The sequence below is a fragment of the Coenobita brevimanus genome, chromosome 98 (assembly GCF_032717465.1).
Source record: "Coenobita brevimanus isolate Jiangsu-jjx chromosome 98, ASM3271746v2, whole genome shotgun sequence".
In the NCBI taxonomy this organism is placed as follows: Eukaryota; Metazoa; Arthropoda; class Malacostraca; order Decapoda; family Coenobitidae; genus Coenobita; species Coenobita brevimanus.
The window spans coordinates 28,240,358-28,259,457 of record NC_137051.1 but is presented as its reverse complement, the minus strand read 5'-3'; the positions used below and the strand labels follow the sequence as shown (position 1 = coordinate 28,259,457).

General features: G+C 41.9%; 1 protein-coding gene and 1 long non-coding RNA gene across 2 annotated transcripts; both read left to right on the top strand.

Annotated features, from left to right (window-relative positions):
* The first annotated feature begins 308 nt into the window (after positions 1 to 308).
* Positions 309 to 11,473, top strand: LOC145413977 (uncharacterized). The gene is made up of 3 exons (XR_013899813.1): positions 309 to 362; positions 11,076 to 11,181; positions 11,302 to 11,473. It is a non-coding gene; the product is annotated as an uncharacterized LOC145413977 (long non-coding RNA).
* A 695-nt stretch (positions 11,474 to 12,168) lies between these two features.
* On the top strand, positions 12,169 to 14,332 carry LOC145414003 (uncharacterized). Its single transcript, XM_080283572.1, has one exon. It carries the CDS (start codon positions 12,169 to 12,171, stop codon positions 13,423 to 13,425), a length of 1,257 nt encoding a protein of 418 aa, XP_080139698.1. The 3' UTR covers positions 13,426 to 14,332.
* Positions 14,333 to 19,100: the final 4,768 nt, after the last annotated feature.

The window sequence follows — 19,100 nt, the reverse complement described above, 5'->3', positions numbered from 1 at the left end:
CTTAGGCCGAGAAGTCGACCTAAAAATACCTAGCATAACATCCATATTCGATGGTTGTAAAAAAAAAAAAAAAAAAAAAAAAGCGGTCAGACTCACCAGCGAAGAAGAAGGCGTCAGCTATTGTTTACACTGGGGGTGGGGTCGCGGACTCGCGGGTGGCGTCAGCGGTGCGATGTAAGGGGTGGGATCTCCTGCATATGACTCATGATACAGCTCACCTTTAACAGCCAGGGCATAGGGTTGTAATATTGGCCTAGCCCCTCAAACCCACAAGAAGAGTATTTCGACCGTTCTCTGTTGGGACGTTGGTGAGGATGGGCGCTGCATGATCATTCCAGGATCGTCACCAGTTAGTCTAACGAGTAAGTCCGTGTTATCTAAGCAAACATTTGTCATACGTCAGTTAGAATTGAACGGCCACTAGTACATTCACTTCGGGGTGTTACATACCATTTATTTTTTTCTTCTACTTTGTGGCTTGCCAGTCATTCAGCACTGCCCAGATTTTTAGTACTGTAGACATTTTCGGTATTTGTGATACAGCTCTTGTTTGACGTTCTCTGGTCAGTTAATTTTCATTTGACAAAACTGGGACACCCCCACAAGTTGAATAGTAAGTCATGGTTTCTTGAAATTTCATTAGGCTAGTACTGAGGTAGGAATCAGTGTCCATGGTTTCAACTCAAATTTGTACTCCAGTTTAACTGCACCTGGCCATCACCTGGTAGAGTGAATGAAGTTACGGAACTTTGTCAGATGAAACTAAACGGACTACAGTAATTTTTCTTTCAGCAGCCTAAGCTAGGTAGTATTCTGTAATACACTTTCATAATCTATATCTGTGCATCTGTACCGTACCTAGCTCTCATCTTAAATGTCAGGACCAGCTTGCCTAGCCCTAGGCTCCTACTCTCCTCATGGGGCAACAGGATTGGATGATGTATGGATGGACTATCTATATCCAGATGCCATAATCCCGTAAGGGGTGGCCGTTTGTCTTTGAGTTAGTTGCTTTACAGAGAGGGGCACTAACTCTCCATCAACCCACTTGTTGACATGAAGGGAATGCACATGTGTTGGTTATATGGTTACAGGAAACCATTAGGCTTGTCACTCAATGAAAATGCACCTGAAATGGACAGAAGAGTAATAAAAAGTGATAGGAAAGATGGGAGAAATAGGAAGAGAGGAGGGCAGACACAGAAAGAGAATGATAAAGATGAAGGAAGAAGTAGGCAGCACTACATCAAGTGAGTGGATGATGGTCACTACCGCCTACTTCATTCATTCATTCATTGCCAGACGCTATGTATCCCAGACGGGGTGGCCAATGGCTTAGAGTTAATTGTTTTGCAGGGAGGAGCACTAATCCTCCACCAACCCCACTTGACACGTAGGGATGCCAACAGCATCTGGTGTTCCCAGGCGGTCGCCCATCCAAGTACTAACCAGACCGCCTACTTAATGGCATTTATTACAAATTATTTTTCAAGTGCAACCATCACCCACTTAATTGATGAAGTGCTGCCAACATCTTCCATCACCTTTATCATTCTTTTTCTGTGTCTGTCTTCCTCTCTTCCTATTTTTTCCATCTTTCTTGTTACTTTTAATTGCTGTTCTTTCCTTTTTAGGTGGCTTTACTTTGAGTGACAAGTCTGATGGTTTCTTGTCAGCCAGGAAACCATTTACAGTGCTGGGTGGTAACCATATATCTAACCCATACATATTTCCCCCGTGTCAGCAAGTGGGTTGGCGGAGGGTTAGTGCCCCTCCCTGTAAATGTAAAACAACTAACTCAAAGACAAACGGCCACCCCTTATGGGATAATGGCATCTGGCTATAGATAGATAGATAGATTATTCAAGTTTTGGCTCTCAAGCAGATTTGTTTTTAGCATTTATTATTTAAACATTATGGTAGCTAATTTATTGTCATCTTCAGACTTCTTTAAGGAAGTAGCTACTTTGTTTAATACCTAGTAAATATAGGTGGGGAGAGTTTCTGTAAAATTTTTAGGACAGTAGTATACATAGGCAACTTGCATATTACCATTTTTAACTAAGCAACGTTGGGTCTGGTTAGTACTTGGATGGGTGACCGCCTGGGAACACCAGATGCTGTTGGCATCCCTACGTGTCAAGTGGGGTTGGTGGAGGATTAGTGCCCCTCCCTGTAAAACAATTAACTCTAAGCCATTGGCCACCCCGTCTGGGATACATGGCATCTGGCAATGGATGGATGGAACTAGTGATACTGTTGGAGAAGAACAGGGAGGCTTTAGGAAGGGAAGAGGTTGTGTAGATCAGATATTCATTCTTAGATCTTTAGTGGAAAAGTTTCTAGAAAAGGGAAAGAAGTTGTATGCGGCTTTCATGGATTTGGAGAAAGCATATGACAGGGTGGATAGACAAGGATTGTGGAAAGTGTTAAGAATATATGGAGTAGATGGGAAGTTGTTGAATGCTGTGAAGAGTATGTACGATGGTGCGAAGGCTGCAGTGCGTGTGGATGGTGAACTAAGTGAATTTTTCTCTTTGAAAGTTGGGTTGAAACAGGGATGTGGCATGTCTCCATGGTTGTTCAATCTGTACATGGATGGGGTAATAAAAGAGGTACAAGGTAGGGTAGTGGATGTTGGTGTGGCCCTGGTGAGAGAGGATAGTGTTTGGAAACTCCCTGTACTGTTGTTTGCAGATGATACTGTGTTGTTGAGTGAAGACGAAGGGGAGCTGCAAGGCTTGGTGGATGAGTTTGGGAGAGTGTGTAATAAACGGAATCTAAAGGTGAATGTAGGGAAGAGTAAAGTGATGGTCTTTGAGAGAGGTGAAGTCAGTGAATGTACAGCAAGGTTGGATGGTGAGGAATTGGAAAATGTGAGTACGTTTAAGTACTTGGGTAGTGTGATGAGTAAGGATGGAGGTTTGGAGGGTGAAGTGCTTGAAAGGGTACAGCAGGGAAGAAAGGTTGCTGGTTCTTTGAAAGCAGTGATAAGAAACAGGGAAGTGAGCCTGGAAGTGAAAAAGTTACTACATGACAGTATTGTGATACCAACTCTAACATACGGAAGTGAAGCTTGGACGTTGTTGGAAGGACACAAGTCAAGAGTGAGAGCAGTGGAAATGAGTTATTTAAGAGGAGCCTGTGGAGTCACATGGAGAGGCAGGCTGACGAATGAGGAAATAAAGGAGCGTTGTGGTGTGGATATGGATGTGATAGGAAGCGTTATGAGGAACACATTGAGGTGGTTTGACCATGTGGAGAGGATGGAGGGTGAAAGACTGACGAAGAGAGTGTATGTGAGTGAGGTGGAGGGGGTAAGAGGGAGGGGGAGGCCGAGGATGAGATGGAGGGATGGGGTGGAGGGGTATATGAGAGAGGGGGGTGTGAGTTGGAAGCAGGGCAGTGAAATGGCGGGGGACAGGGCGACTTGGAGGCGATTTGTTTGTGGCCACCCCAAACGGGATTGAGGCGTCTGGCAATAGATAGATAGATAGAGATACAGTACCGGGTATGTAAATAACTCACTGAAGGACAAAACTTTTACACAATACTGTGGTTACATTTGTTATGCAGATCAATAATTAATTAACCCAACCAAACCTATCAGTGTGGTAAGACAAAAATGGCATCCTCTGTGTTGGACCCCAACATCAACAGGTACGGTACAAATGATATACAGTCATTACTCATTTTACGATGATTTGGTTTACAATAATTCGCTACAACAATAATAGAAAAGCTCCACCCCAAAATTCAATTTACAATAAATTTCCCGCTATAACGATTTTGCCATCGGATAGCGCCAGGCACACGCAAGATGCCCGTCGCTTGTCTCAGGCAAGATGGTAGCCCTGGCGTGTGGGCATTGTTATGGTTTAGATTCCGCCACCCCTTCAAAGCCCTGTCTTTCCAACTTGTTCATGTGTGCCCCCCTGTTATCGTCACCTCTCAGCCAAACATCGTACTACAGTACTGTGAATTTGTGTGCCCAGTGGTAAGGTCTGTGCCAGTGTAGGCCCCGGTGCTATGGTTGGTGCAGGTATGGGCCCCAGGGCTAAGGTTGGTGCAGGTATGGGCTGGATTCCCCTCCCCCTAACCTGTTCTTGTCTGACTCAGAGGCTGACCACTAGTGCCTGTAAGTACAAGCTGTCCCCCAGCCTCGGGGGGGACGACCTGGAGCCAACTTGGACCAACACAGGAAAGAATGAAGGTGGGTTGTCATTTATGGTTCAGTCTTTGTTAGGTGACTGGGAAGTTTTGTTGACATAATACCCCTTTTATATTGGATTTCAATCTCCCGATTTATGATAAAATCTGTACATGATAAGGTATGACCTGACGTAACCCCATCGTAAAATGAGTAATGACTGTACCATAAGAGAAATGAAGTTGAGTTGCAGAAGAAGTTTATTATAGAAAGTACAAAATCCGTGAATTCAATACCTGTGCAATATATGGTATTTTGTGGATTCCACATCTTGTAGCTCTGTCACCTATCAATGTTATTAAACCTGGAGAGGGATGTCTTCAGGTGATGGCACTGATATACCAGTACCGGTACTTTAACTGGATGGAGGAGCTCTCTTGTGGTACAAATGCCCCTTAATTCTATCCCAGTCCTTCAAAAGGAGGATAGTGGATAGGAGGAGGGGGGCAGCTTTTTTGAGGTACAGACAGCCTCTTCCCCAGCATCCATAAAGGAACAAATTATATATAGCCTATACTATATTTTCAGAGAGTGTGGATGACAGAGTTCATCTAGCTAAATATTCCAAAAACTGTAGGGAAAAAAATATTCATGTTGTAGCTCACCCAACTATAATACTGTAACTTGTTTCAGCACAGGGAAGGGCATGGGACAGTCGCAGTCATCGAGAACCTCCGTGTGAGATGCCATTTACAACTTAATCATGCATGAATATTCTGCCAGCATGGGACTGAATGTTATGGTGGAAATACAGTAGAATTATGAAAAATTGTTCTATCTATCTATCTATCTATCTATTGCAATATAATCCAAAAATTGAATTTGGCTGGTGTGTGGTTGAAACTGCATATAATATCAGATTTGGTTACTGAAGGATTAGATTACACTAGTTTACATAAGGTTTAGTTAGGTTAGGTCAGGTCAGGTCAGATACCATGATTTTAACAGATGGGATAGTGGATGGAGCTATGAGCAAGAGAATCCACACCTCAATCTATACTCTCAGCATAGCTACTTAGTGAAGCAGTTGTGATGATAAAGTCAACAAGATGAAAAAAAGTAGTACCGGGTATGGTGTGAAACTAGAAAATTACCAAATTCAAAGGAGAGTACAGAAATTGGTAAGAAGAAATCCTCAAAGTGTAGAAATTCAAACCTGCTTTTCAGAACTTGAAATTTTGGATACGGCTGAATCTTTTTAATTAAACAAGTGTAGGATTGTAGGATGTGGCCTTGTTAGTTAGGTTAGTTGTCTTTAGGTTGGGTTTGTGTAGTTAATGCCCACAAATGCACCGATGGTGGTGGTGGTAGTTGTTTAACCCAGTCTTTTTGGCCAAGCAGACCCTCTAGTAAAACTGTAGACTGCGCTTCTTGTAATATTATTGTATCATGCTTTTAAAACTTAGGTATGTATTTTTTTTTTCGCAGTCCATACTCAAGAGGCCTTATTGTGTACAGAAAGGTCTGTCTCCCTTTTTTAAAATTTTTTCATTGCATCCTTCCTCCCGTAGAATATACCGTACCATATAGTACTGTACTCTAAGGAGAATTAGCGTTTGGGTTGGGATAACTTTAACAAGTCATCATCCATTCCCCTACTAAAATCTTCAGATGGCGACATTACAAATGACCCATGTGGGAAAGCAGATATCTTTGCCAGTACCTTTGCCAGAAACTCTTCCATAGACGATACCAGCCAGAATGTCCCAGTACTGGAACTTGATTCTCCCGAAATTTCCTCACTTAAAATACAGGCAAGATATGTAAAATCCATCCTAGACAATTTACCTACCAACAAAGCTCCAGGCCCAGAAGGAATTCCGCCAATTGTTTTGAAAAAATGTTCCCCTGAACTTGCCTCTCTCCTAGCTAAATTATTCAGACTATGCATACGTACTTCTTTATTCCCAAATTCATGGAAAGAAGCCAATATCCACCCAGTTCCGAAGAAAGGAAGTTCGTTTGACCCCTCCAATTACAGACCAATAGCGGTCACATCTTCTCTCGGTAAGGTATTTGAAACTTTAATTATTAAGCACATTGTTAAACATCTTGAATCCAACAACTTAATTAGTGATAGACAATATGGTTTTCTCCACGAAAGATCCACCATTGACATACTCAATCTCTTAACTCATACCATCCATCAATCAATTGATCTTTTCGGAGAAACTCATGCAGTAGCTCTTGATATCTCTAAAGCTTTCGACAGAGTATGGCACCGTTCCCTGCTGTCCAAACTCCCTTGCTATGGACTAACGTCTTTTGTTCCTTTGATTTCTTCATATCTCAGTGACAGGAAAATAAGAGTAAAAGTAGATGATGTATATTCCAATTTCCACTCAGTTAACGCTGGCGTTCCTCAGGGATCAGTTCTGGCGCAAACCCTATTTCTGGTTCATATTAATGATCTCTTATCTGTCACCCACAATCCCATTCACTCATATGCAGATGACTCAACACTACATAGTTCATTCACACTCAGACATCCATTTACAAAGTCTAATATCTCTACCTCTCAACTCAGTACAGCCATCTCCATAAATCAAGATCTGTCTACAATCATTGAATGGGGACAAAACAACCTTGTCTCTTTTAATGCTAGTAAAACTAAATATATACAGTTTACTAATAGACAGATATTGCCAGATTCATACATTACCTTCAGTGCTACTAATATTCCCATCTCCAAAAGTATTGAAATTCTTGGCGTCTCACTTAACAGTGTCCTCAGCTGGACCTTTCATGTCAGATCACTTGCTAAAACTGCCTCAAAGAAACTTGGATTATTGTACAGAGTCCGTAACTTCTTCGCCGATGAGCAGTTAGCTATAATTTATAAGAGTCATGTGTGCTCTCAGCTTGAATATTGCTCACCCTTGTGGAATGGTTGTGGAGAGGTTGCATTAAGACAACTAGACAAAATTCAAAATAAAGCTATTAGAATCATTAACAACCCTGCCATTACATATAAACTACCTCCCCTGCAAGTAAGAAGGAATGTTGCCTCCCTTTCATTATTATACAGATATTGTTTTGGCAAATGCTCAGACGAAGTTGCATCTATGGTGCCACCTCTCCATGCCTTCCCTCGTGCTACACGGGCATCTGGTAGCGCTCATGACTGGACTGTCACTCAGCCATATTGCAGAACTTCTGCCTATCAGAATTCTTTCATTCCCCGAACTGCATCTCTCTGGAACTCGCTTCCCCAGAGTTGTTTCCCTCCAAATTTCAACCCACAACTGTTCAAGTCTAACTGTTACAGATATTTTATGAACAGAGGACACCAGTAATCTGGTGTATGGATTATTTTTTTTTACTCATTTGTTTTTTCTTCCTCCGTTCTGTTATTTATTAAAAAAAAAAAAAAAAAATGTAGGAAAGCATGTTCTTCCAAATGCCCCAGTGGAATAGTGCAATCTCATTAGGCTTAGTTAAGTTGGTTTAGGTTTTAGCCTAGCCTAATCTAACCTGACCTGTAGAATGTGGTTGATCAGTGCTGGATATACTACTTTCCTGTGGAAGGACATGTTTTTCATACTCCATGCCATGCCAGCTCTTCAAGCAGTGCAAAGTAGGGATTTGTAATGTTCGGTTGAACTTATACGGTGCCTATAAAGCTGTTATCAGTATGTTGAATTGATACATGATATATATACTGCAACATGTACTGTATCAGTTCACACATGCTGTTAATATCTTAATTTATAACATTAATACCAGTACTTTCTCATTATAGAGACCATAGTGGACCCAGCAGTCATCATGCAAGAGGAAGAATAATTGAAAATAAATTATCATTCACAGGATGATGCTTTTTTTTTTTTAAATAAACAAATTTTTGTCCTTAGTGACATACAGAAATGATCAAACTTTTGTAGTCATTGTATTGTTTATAAAGGTTGTCCAGCATGCTAGCATTAGTTGGTCTTGGTCACCTAATGGTGGTTTTCCATGCTGCTCTATCTCTGGCAGTTTATATATTCAGTCCCTAATCCCTGTCGTCACATGATCTCGTCCCATCTTTTTTGGTCTGCCTCTCGCAACCCTACCCCTGACTACCCCAGACATTGACACTTCTAATCACAGACATTCACACTTCTCACCCTCCACACCCATTTGTCATCATCCATTCAACATGCCCAAACCATTTCAATCCACCCCTCCTTATCACAAGACCAATATTTTCAAGTCCCATCCTTCCGTTCAGCTCTTTGATAGCAGTGCTAGCACTCTCAGGCCTTGTATTCAAGGATGCATTACCTGTCCACATAATCATTAACATCTCTGTATGTTTGAGTGTACAACTATCTTTTTCCTTTACAGCCCAGGCCTCACTACCATACAGCATTACACTCCCAACACCTGCCAAACACAAAGATCCCTTATCATGGAAGGAGTTCCCTGTCATTGTTAGGAGAGGCAACAGCACCCTGAACTTCCTGCAACCACTCCATATCCTAGCCACAGAGCTAGGTCCAGTCCCACCTCCAGAACTTAAAATATCCCCCAAATAACAAAACTCCTTGACAAAGTCAAGAAACACTCCAACAGGATCAGTCATTTTACACCTGACAATCTCTAAATGCTCTCTCTGTTGCACAGCACACACAAAATCAGCATTATTTCGTATCCTACCTCTAATACATGTACATCTCTTATGCACCCAACTGTCACAAACACTGTACAAGCTGGAGTTACTTCCCACACCCTTCTGGCAAACTGCACATAGACACACTCTCTCTCTCTTCTTTGACAGTATCGTCACCAGCCGTAGACATCATCACTTGTTTTATCTGTATTTACTTTCAAATCCTTGTGCCCCCTACTGTCTCTCCAGTTAACTAGATTATATGTTTCATTGTCTAGGTAGTTCCTTTAATTGTTCATGATGATCTTAAGAGGGTGAAAATATAAGATACATATTATATGTAAGAGGAATAGTAAATAAATAGAGCGATGCCATATTTCCTGCTGCAGTATTGGATGTGGTTATTTATCCTCAGCTCTGATGAAACAGATTATAACACTTTCAGCATTTCATAATCAGATTTCATTTATAATCAGCACAGCAGTATAATCAACTTAAGACCTGAATGGAAAGAAAACAGTAAAGCTTTACTCTTAGTGGTCATACATTTGTTGGTTATGAAGTGCCAAGTGCCTCTCTTCAGTATCCTTTGCAATATTGACAGTTTGTCTCTTTGGATTTCATATATTAGAACTGATAAATAGTGAGGAATCTAATGACTCGGGTCCCATCCTCTTCCTCTTTTTGTCTTTGCATCTGCCATTAAGGAGAAGGTTCTCTCAGTTTCTGCATTGGAATGTGGCAAAGTTAGGATGAGCTTTGCTGTACAGGCAAGGTTCCTTCTGAAAAATTCCTTAGTTTGGAAAGATATAACCAAAGTTCTTCACAGCTTTTCTGAAGAAGCAGGCTATATTCATCAGCTTCTTTATTTGACACTTTTCTTAAAGAAAAATATACTAATTATCAGTGAATATCCAAAGTCCCTAGGTTTCTAAGAATTTTGCCTGGGCGTCCCTACGTCCCATCGCCATTGAAAATTAGTCAGAAGTCACTAGGTTTAGGGACATGTCCCAACGGTTGGCAATGCTGCTTTCAGCACTATTAAGGCTGTCCAGTAAATTCCCTGAAATTCAGATTTTGTCCTGTAAAGCTCCTCTTTTGCCCAACACTCAGCAGCCAAGTACCTGTACATTCTTTTCCGTGACCACCCTTTCTCCATTCCTGGAAAAATCTTTTCTCCTCAGCTGCAGCTTCTGCATCCTCATCCCACCACCATGTTACCTTATGTTTTAGTGGGCCCCTTGTCCATCGACACATTCAATCAGTAACTCTCAAGAGATTGTTCTTGGGAGCTTTGTACTGTTCAGTAACACTTCTGTCTAGAGCATCCTGTTAGGCCATCTCTCAGTTCATCTCGGTATATAAGCCATCCCCTATGTCATGATTTTTCAACCTTCTGTATTTTCCTCCTGGGTGCATATGTCCTTTTACTCGCTACCTACTCCCTTAGCACCATGTCACATATCAGTAATTTGTGTTGCTGTACACTTTCTTTGTCCCTTGTAACCTTCACATTCTTTACTAGCCTTCTGTTGGCCATCCTAATCAGGAAATAGTCAATCTGGCTACTATTACTCCCAGTCTCGTATGTGATCAGCCTATTCTCCCATTTCCTAAAAAGCGTGTTGCACACAGTCATGTTCATTGCCTCCCTGAACTCAAGTATCCTTACCTCTTCTGCATTCCACATATCATGTGTGCATCGCTTGTGCACCCCTCCAATATCCTTTCCTCTGCATTCCTCATACCATATGCCCATCCCTTTCACCCCTTCATTTCTTTGAGCTGTTGCACCTGCAGGATCATTTAAGTCCCCCTCTTACCATCAACCACACATATCAGATCATTCCAGAATCTGTATGCATATACCAAAAATGACTTTGAGCATCTGGCAACTCTGGTTGCCTCAGGTTTACGCCTCGTGACATCAAGCGCAGAATGGGTTGATTTTGGACCATGGGTTTCCTAACCTGATTTATGTGACCATGACACAACCAGCCATGTTGTCATGTCATCTTCTCTAATCTTCTTTTCTGTATTCATATGCTTGGTCAGGGCTATGCATTATCAGTTAGCTACTGTATGTGGAATGACTTTCTTTTGTTAGAGATTTGTATTGTCTTTCAAACAAAAATGTTATGAAAAGTTTTTTCCTTTTTTTTGGGGGGGAGGGGGGTTAGTGCAGCATTTCAACCCTTTGGCCACTGTTAACTATTAGTTGTGCGGTATTTGTCCACAAGTCAAAATATAGAGTAAACTGTGTTGTTTCAGGTGAGTGGTGAGACAACAGATGAAAAGTGGATTCCTAATGTACAAGGGAGCCAGCATTCAGTGCACCAAATGAGCTGATGTAGACACTGCTGATCCCATCTGTAAGGTAATGATTGTAAAGTGACTCAAGTCTTTTTGTTGTTCCTCTAGGCTGTATATGCATAATGTACTGTACAATGTTGTCAGGTTCACAGAGATACTGGTCTAATGGCAGCTTATTTTTCAGATCCAGAGGTGAAGTCACATCATTTATGAAGACAGCAGTGTGATAGTGAGGGAGCTTCTTGAGCAATAAATGCTGAGTGTAGACAGGAGTGAGGTCACACCCTTTGTTGTTTGGGCATATCCTGCAAGAGACCCCTCAGCCAAAAATGTCTGGCTCATACTGGATATTAGTGTCCTGCAAAGTAACTTGACGAATCCTTTGATGCGTGGTATGAGTCGAATCTAGATCATTTAACTGTTTTGGTATCCTTTGTGCTTATGATTGTTCTGTAAGTGTTGGATGTACAAATTAGATGTCTGTATAAGTGAGAAACAAAGGTAATTGCAGTCTCTGTATAGATGTTTCATGATTCTGTAGTAATCAGTGTTATTAATATTATGGTTTAGTAGTAATCTATGCATTAATAGTTATTATTCAGTTGTAATGACATTAATAGTTATTATTCAGTTGTAATGACAAGCATGTTACCAATTCATTGTTCATTAGTAATGATACATGCTCAGTGTTGACATTAATTAATATTAGTAATGTATATGTTTACAGTTTGGTTCAGTACAGTGTGGGTCAGTGTTTGTAGCGGAGGCAGATAATAAGGCTAGTGGTGAAGTACAGCAAGGTGCATATTGATTACATATGGAAGGCATTAGCCCCTCCACAACGGTGTATTTTACTCTGTTGCCTTGATTCTGTCTTATTCTTATATTGAGCTTTGGAAATTCTTTTCAAACTGGGGCATTAGTTTTCTTTATCCTGCTTCACCATTTGGTTATTCTCTCAGCCTGAATAAAATCATCTGGTAACTGGAAGAATAAACTGTATAGTACATCACCAGATGCAAGGGGTAAGAGTGGTGGGAGGGAAAGTGTAATGGAGGTGGTTAAGGAAGAACCAGATGTGAAGTTGGAGTGTGAAGTGAGTGAGGAAATGTTTGTCACTGATGGAATTATTCAGGACACAGGCACCCTGTCTGCTGATGTTGAGGAGTTCGGATGTTTAAAGTGTAATAAACTGTTTAATTGTAAGAAACAGCTTGCCCAGCATAAAGTAGTTCATTTAGGAGTTAAGAAGTTCAGTTGTGATGAATGTGATAAACAATTCATTAGGAATTCTGACCTCACAAAACACTTACTGATTCATTCAGGAGTGAGGAACTTTAAGTGTGATGAATGTGGTAAACAGTTCATTCGGAATGTAGATCTCAACAAACATTTACTAATTCATTCTGGAGTGAAAAAGTTCAAGTGTGATGAATGTGGTAAACTGTTCGTCGAGAAGGGCAATCTCACTCGACATGTTCTAATTCATTTTGGAGTTAAGAAGTTTAAGTGTGATGAATGTGGTAAACAGTTCAGTCGGAATTATGACCTCACAAAACACTTACTAATTCATTCAGGGGTGAAGAAGTTCAAGTGCGATGAATGTGGTAAGTTGTTTGGGACAAAATATTATCTTATGCAACACCTTCTAATTCATTCAGGAGAGAGGAAGTTCAAGTGCAGTGAATGTGATAAACAATTTAAATGTAAAAGTCATCTCAATCAGCACCAATTGACACATTCAGGAGTGAAGAAATTTAAGTGTGATGAATGTAATAAACAGTTCAGTCAGAAATGCCGTCTCAACCAACACTTACTTCTTCATTCAGGAGTCAAGAAGTTCAAGTGTGATAAATGTGATAAACAGTTTGCTGATAAAAGTAATCTCAACCAGCACCTACTGATACACTCAGGAGTGAAGAAGTTCAAGTGTGATGAATGTGATAAACTGTTCAGTCAAAAATCTCATCTCACAAGGCATATGGATATTCATTTAGGAAAGAAGAAGTTCATGTGTGATATGTGTGGCAAGCTTTTTAATGAGAAAGGCAACTTCACCCAACACTTAATAATTCATTCAGGAGTGAAGAAATTTAAGTGCGATGAATGTGGAAAACTGTTTAGTGAAAAGGGAAATCTTGCCCGACACTTATTAACTCATTCAGGAGTGAAGAAGTTCAAATGTGATGAGTGTGATAAACATTTCAGTCAGAAATCTAACCTCAACCAACATTTAAGACGCTATCACATCGGTAATTCATTTGCTGAGGAAGTGACAGTGGCAATACAAAATGTGCAGGTTGGATAGCATTGCTTAGCAGTACATGCAACAGTATGTGTCCAGTATACCTTTGTTTTATTTATCAATTTCCACTTTCCCCTGGGTCTGGCTGGGTGGATGATGTGAAGACAAGCTGGTGTTGCAGTTATAGCTAGAGTAGCTACTCGATAGAGAAGAGGAAGACTAGAATACCTTTATGCGTGTTTGACAGTGACGATGGCATGTTATGATAGATGTGGAACTCAGGGTGGTTCTGGCAGTGTGCACTATAATAAATGTGTCTGTGGACTGTGAGTATTGCATATCGTCTGCAAAGTAGCCATTGGTGTACCTCTTTAAGTCATAAAGAAATGCTCATGTGTGTCTGGTAAATAAATTATTGCATCTAAATATATTTGAGAAAATTCTGCAAATAAGAAACATGCAGGGAGAATAATATGAAAATGTCAAGTTTAATATCAATTACGTGAAAATTACGGAAACAGTTATAATGTAGAATTTGACGGCGGACAAAATGATGATAGTGGTAGGGAGGTGGCAAGCAGGTTGACAACTCTGGTAGTGTTATGAATTGTATAAAGTAGGTTATGTTTTGAGGCTCTACATAGTTGGTGCATTAAGTTTACATATTAGCAGGAAGGAATGTAATATTGACCCTAAACCAAGCCTGTTTAAGACTGGACTTGGCACACAAACGTGGTCAGATGTTTGTAGACCTATGTACTGTTGCTGGCTGGCCAGTGAGGGGTCAGTTCTTCTTTCCTCCAGTAGGTGTAACCATTTTGTAACTTCTGTATAGGCAGCATAGAACTTTGTGTTTATACTGTGATATTCCTTCATTCAGTGTAAGAATAATTATGTACTGTACATTGGAGAACTATGTGGAACAGATACTGGTATCCATATTTGATGTGCATTGTGTAATTTTACTAAATTGGTGCTACAGCTGTTTTTTGTTATATACATTTTTAAAAATAATTCATTACATTTAATATATCCTTGACTTTCTTTGGTGTGCCCAAGCTCATTTGTTGGCCAACTTTTGGTTCATTAGTAAGTCCAAGATTTATGTACATAACAGTATGCTCACCATCCACTCACTCAATGTAGTGCTGCTCTCGGGTGCCAGTCTTTCTCTCTCTTCCTTCTTTCTTCCCTCCCTTCACCTTCTGTCTTTCTTTCCTTCGTTCTTTGCTCTTCCTTCTGTCTACAGGTGACTCTACACTGAGTGACAAGCCAAATGGTTTCCTGTACACCAGGAAACCATTTACCATGCTGGGTGGTAACCATATAACCAACTTATGGCACCTGGTGGTTTAGTGGGTAATTAGGGCATTCCAATTGGATTAAGCCGGTGTAGGTTTTTATCCAAGGGGTTGTTGGGGTTTATTACTCATGTAATGCCACTCAGGGTTGAGTGAGGCTGATCAGTCTTATGTTAAATGGCAGGACCAACTTGCCTAGCCCCGGGCTCCTGCCCTCCTCGTGGGACAACAGTGGATTGGATGATGATGATGATGAACAGTAGGCATGTTGCCAGTAGTGGTAGGTAGGTTCACTGATAGTAGGAAGGGAAGTGGCAGTAGGTTTGCAATGGTGGTAGCAGGATTTCAATGGTAGTAGGGAGACTGATAGTGATAGGTGGGTTGGCTGTTGTGGAAGCAAGGTGGTTGATGGTGATATGGAGGTTGGTGATGTTTGGTGGCAGTTTGATGATGGTAATAAGTAGGTTAACAGTGCTGGTAGGCAGATTAGCAATCAGGTTTCCAGTGGTGGTTGGTAGGTTGATGATGATGTAAGGCAGATTGACTGGCTGATGGGAAGATGAAGACATGACAGGTAGGTTGGCAGTGGAGGATGGCAGTTTACATTGTTGGTAGGTAAGGTGTGGTAGGCAGGTTGGCAGTAATGGTATGCAAGTAGCAGTAGTAGCTGTTCCCTAGGCAGTCTGGCCAAACAGCCCCGAGTCCCTAAGGAAGGCCATGGCTGAGACCGGGCTTTCCCACAGAGCTCTCAAGGAATGTATATTGTATTGTTGGTGCAGGCGATTGTATGCAATGCAGTCTTCCATATTGTGTTTAACAGTATGGAATGCTTGTTGCATCCTGGACAGGCATCAGCAACAAAGTCATCCACTCTTTTTCTGAGAACTCAAGTGGGCTGGATGATGCCCACATCTCAGCCTAGCCAGGTGGACCCTGTCCTCATGAGGAAGGTAGGATTCAGAAGGATGGATAGCAGGAGGCCGTGCATGCAGCTGTATATTGTTTTTGAGCGAGAGTGGAGCGATGAGTAATTTGAGCATGGATATGTTTCAGGAAGCTGGTTGGAGGCAGGTGAGGAAGGAGAGATAACAGCATTTGTGTATGATATTGTTTGCTGGGCGTTTTTTTGATGTTCCTTGGTGTGTGTGGATGTGTTGCCATGTAGCGTGGTGGATGGTGTGGGTTTGTGGAGGCTGTGGCAAGAATTTGTGTGCCTCTCATGTCTAGATGATCCTTGGCTTTGAGTACTTTAGTTTCTTGGTGTAGGTGGTCTGTAGGTGTAGTAGCTGTGCAGCCTGCGATTATTTTTAGGGCCATGCTCTGTATAGTCTGTAGGGTGTTGTAGTGTGTTTCAGTTATGTTAGAAACCCAAGCAGGACTTGCACAGTTCATCACTGAACATATATATTGCTTGTATACTGTGGTGGCAGTTTCTTTGTTGTCTGATTTTTTTTTTTTTTTATGCAAGGAAGAAGGAACCAAAGGCTGAGCCTGCATGAATGTTCCTTCGAAGAAAAAAAACAAAAACAATACAAAAGAGAGCCAAAGTCAAGATCCATTCATTTCGAGATGCCTGGAGACACTGCGTTTGAATGACTGGAGATCACAGGAAGCAGGAAATACAGACAGAGGGAGACAGTTCCAGAGCTGACCTGTTGCATAAATGAAAGACTGGGAGTAACGGTTAACTCTTGCATTAGAGAGTTGGACAGAAAAGGGATGAGAGTTTGTTGCTAGATGGGTGCTACGCTCCCATCGTAGAGGTGGAGGGATGCAAGCAGACAGTTCAGAGGAGCAGTGACCATTGTAGTGAGAGAAAAGAGATAAGGAGGCAACAGTGCGGCGAAGAGACAGAGGTTGAAGTGAGTCAGTAAGAGGAGGAGAGTTGTTGAGACGCATATCCTTTGACTCCACCCTATTGAGGGGAGCTGTATGTGGGGAGCCTCCCCACACATGAGAGTTGTGCTCTAAACGGGCGAATAAAACCCGTATATAAAGTCAACAACTGTGCAGGGGTAAAGAAGGCTTGGAGTCTGCTTAGCACACCTAATCTCTTGGACGCACATTTTACAAGAAATGCAATATGATCTTTCCAAGATAAGTCCCGTGTGAATGAAACCCCAAGCATGTTCAAGGATGATGCAGGATTGAGCTGGATATTATTAAACATTAGTGGGTATTCCTGTGAAAGATTTTGACGGGTTGACAGGTGTAAGAACCATGTCTTTGATGCATTAAAAGCGATTATTTTTACCCCCGTCAGAGATACACGCCAAGTCAGACATTAGGTGTGCCATAGCCTCATCCTTTGTTTGTTGAAGTAACTGCTGAGATGGACGTTGCGGGAACCGAATGGAAAGGTGAAGGGTGGAATCATCAGCGTACGAGTGGATAGGATTAGATGTACAGCTTAGAAGGTCATGGATGAATAAAAGGAAGAGAGTTGGTGATAGGACAGAGCCCTGAGGAACACCACTGTTCATGGATCTAGGAGAAGAACGATGGCCGTCTACAACAGCAGCCATGGAACGACCAGAAAGGAAGCTATAGATGAAGGCACAGACAGACGGACAGAAACCATAAGTGGGCAGTTTGGAAATTAAAGATTTATGCCAGACTCGATCGAAAGCCGTTTAAATGTCAAGTGCAATGGCAAAGTTTTCGCCAAATTCCCAAAAAAACGATTACCAGGAGTCTGAAAAGTAGGTGAGAAGATCGCCAGTGGAGCGTCCCTGACGGAACCCACACAGACGATCAGAAAGAAGGTTGTGATAGGAAAAGTGCTTTAAAATTTTTCTGTTAAGAATAGACTCGAAAACTTTTGAGACACAGGATGTTAAAGCAACTGGACGATAGTTAGAGGGTTCGGAATGGTCACCCTTCTTTGGGACTGGCTGAATGACAGCAAACTTCCAGCAAGAAGGAAGTAAAGGTACAAGTTGAAAGACAAAGGCGAAAGAGTTTACCTAGGCAGGGTGTAAGCACAGATGCACAGTTCTTGAGGGCAACAGGAAGGACTCCATCAGGCCCATATGCCTTGTTAGTATTGAGGCCAGTGATGGCAGAAAATACATAATCTGAAGAAATTTTAATGTCAGCCATGAGGAATTCAGAGGGGGGGAAGTGATGGAGGAATAGCACCGGAATCGTCTAAGGTGGAATTTGAAGAGAAAGTGTGAGCTAAGAGATCTGCTTTATCAGTAGAAGAAATAGCTACAGAGCCGTCAGAGTAGAAAAGTGGAGGGAAGGATGATGACGTCAAGTTGTTAGAAAGGTTTTTGGCAAGGTGCCAGAAAGAGCGGGAAGAACTCGAGTTGGAGAGTTGAAAGCATTTCGTCTATCTATCTATGTATCTATAGCCCGACGCCCTAATCCCGCAAAGGGTGGCTGCAGACAAAACGCCTCCAAGTCACTCTGTCACCCACCATTTGACTCCCCTCCCCCCAACTCACCCCCCCTCCCTCATATACCTCTCAACTCCATCCCTCCACCTCATCCTCGGTCTACCCCTCCCTCTCCCTCCCTCCACCTCACCTACATACACCCTCTTAGTCAGTCTTTCATTCTCCATTCTCTCCACATGTCCAAACCACCTCAGTGTATTTCTTCTAATCTTTTCAACCACATCCACATCTACCCCACAACGTTCCTTCACTTCTTCATTCGTCAACCTGTCCCTCCACGTCACTCCACATGCTCCTTTCAAGTAACTCATTTCCACTGCTCTCACTCTTGACTTGTTCCCCTCTTGCAAGGTCCACGCCTCGCTTCCATACAGGGTAGGGATCACAATACCATCATGCAGTGACTTCTTAACTTCCATACTCACCTCCCTATTTCTCATCACTGCTTTCAGTGTACCAACAACCTTTCTTCCCTGCTGTACCCTTTCACGTACTTCATCCCCCAAAGTTCCATCCTTACTCATCACACTACCCAAGTACTTGAATGCACTCACATTCTCCATATCCTCACCATCCAACCTCACTGCACACTCTGTGACTTCATTCCTCTCAAACACCATAACTTTACTTTTGTTTACATTAACTTTCAGCTTCCTCCTCCTACACACTGTCCCAAATTCATTCACCAAACCTTGCAACTCCCATTCATCTTCACTCAACAATACTGTATCATCAGCAAACAGCAACACCGGAAGCTTCCAAATCTCACCCTCATTCATTAGGGCCACCCCCACATCCACTGCCCTACCTTGCACCTCCTTTACAACCCCATCCATATATATATTAAACAGCCATGGAGACATCACACACCCCTGTTTCAGTCCCACATTGAGATCAAAGAACTCACTCAGCTCACCATCCACTCGCACCGTAGCCCTTGCTCCCTCGTACATACTCTTCACAGCACTCAACAATTTCCCCTCCACTCCATAAATTCTTAATACCTTCCACATACCTTGCCTATCTATTCTGT

Excerpts from the sequence above, each read along its gene's own strand:
- LOC145414003 (XM_080283572.1), top strand. The coding sequence starts at position 12,169 with ATGGAGGTGGTTAAGGAAGAACCAGATGTGAAGTTGGAGTGTGAAGTG.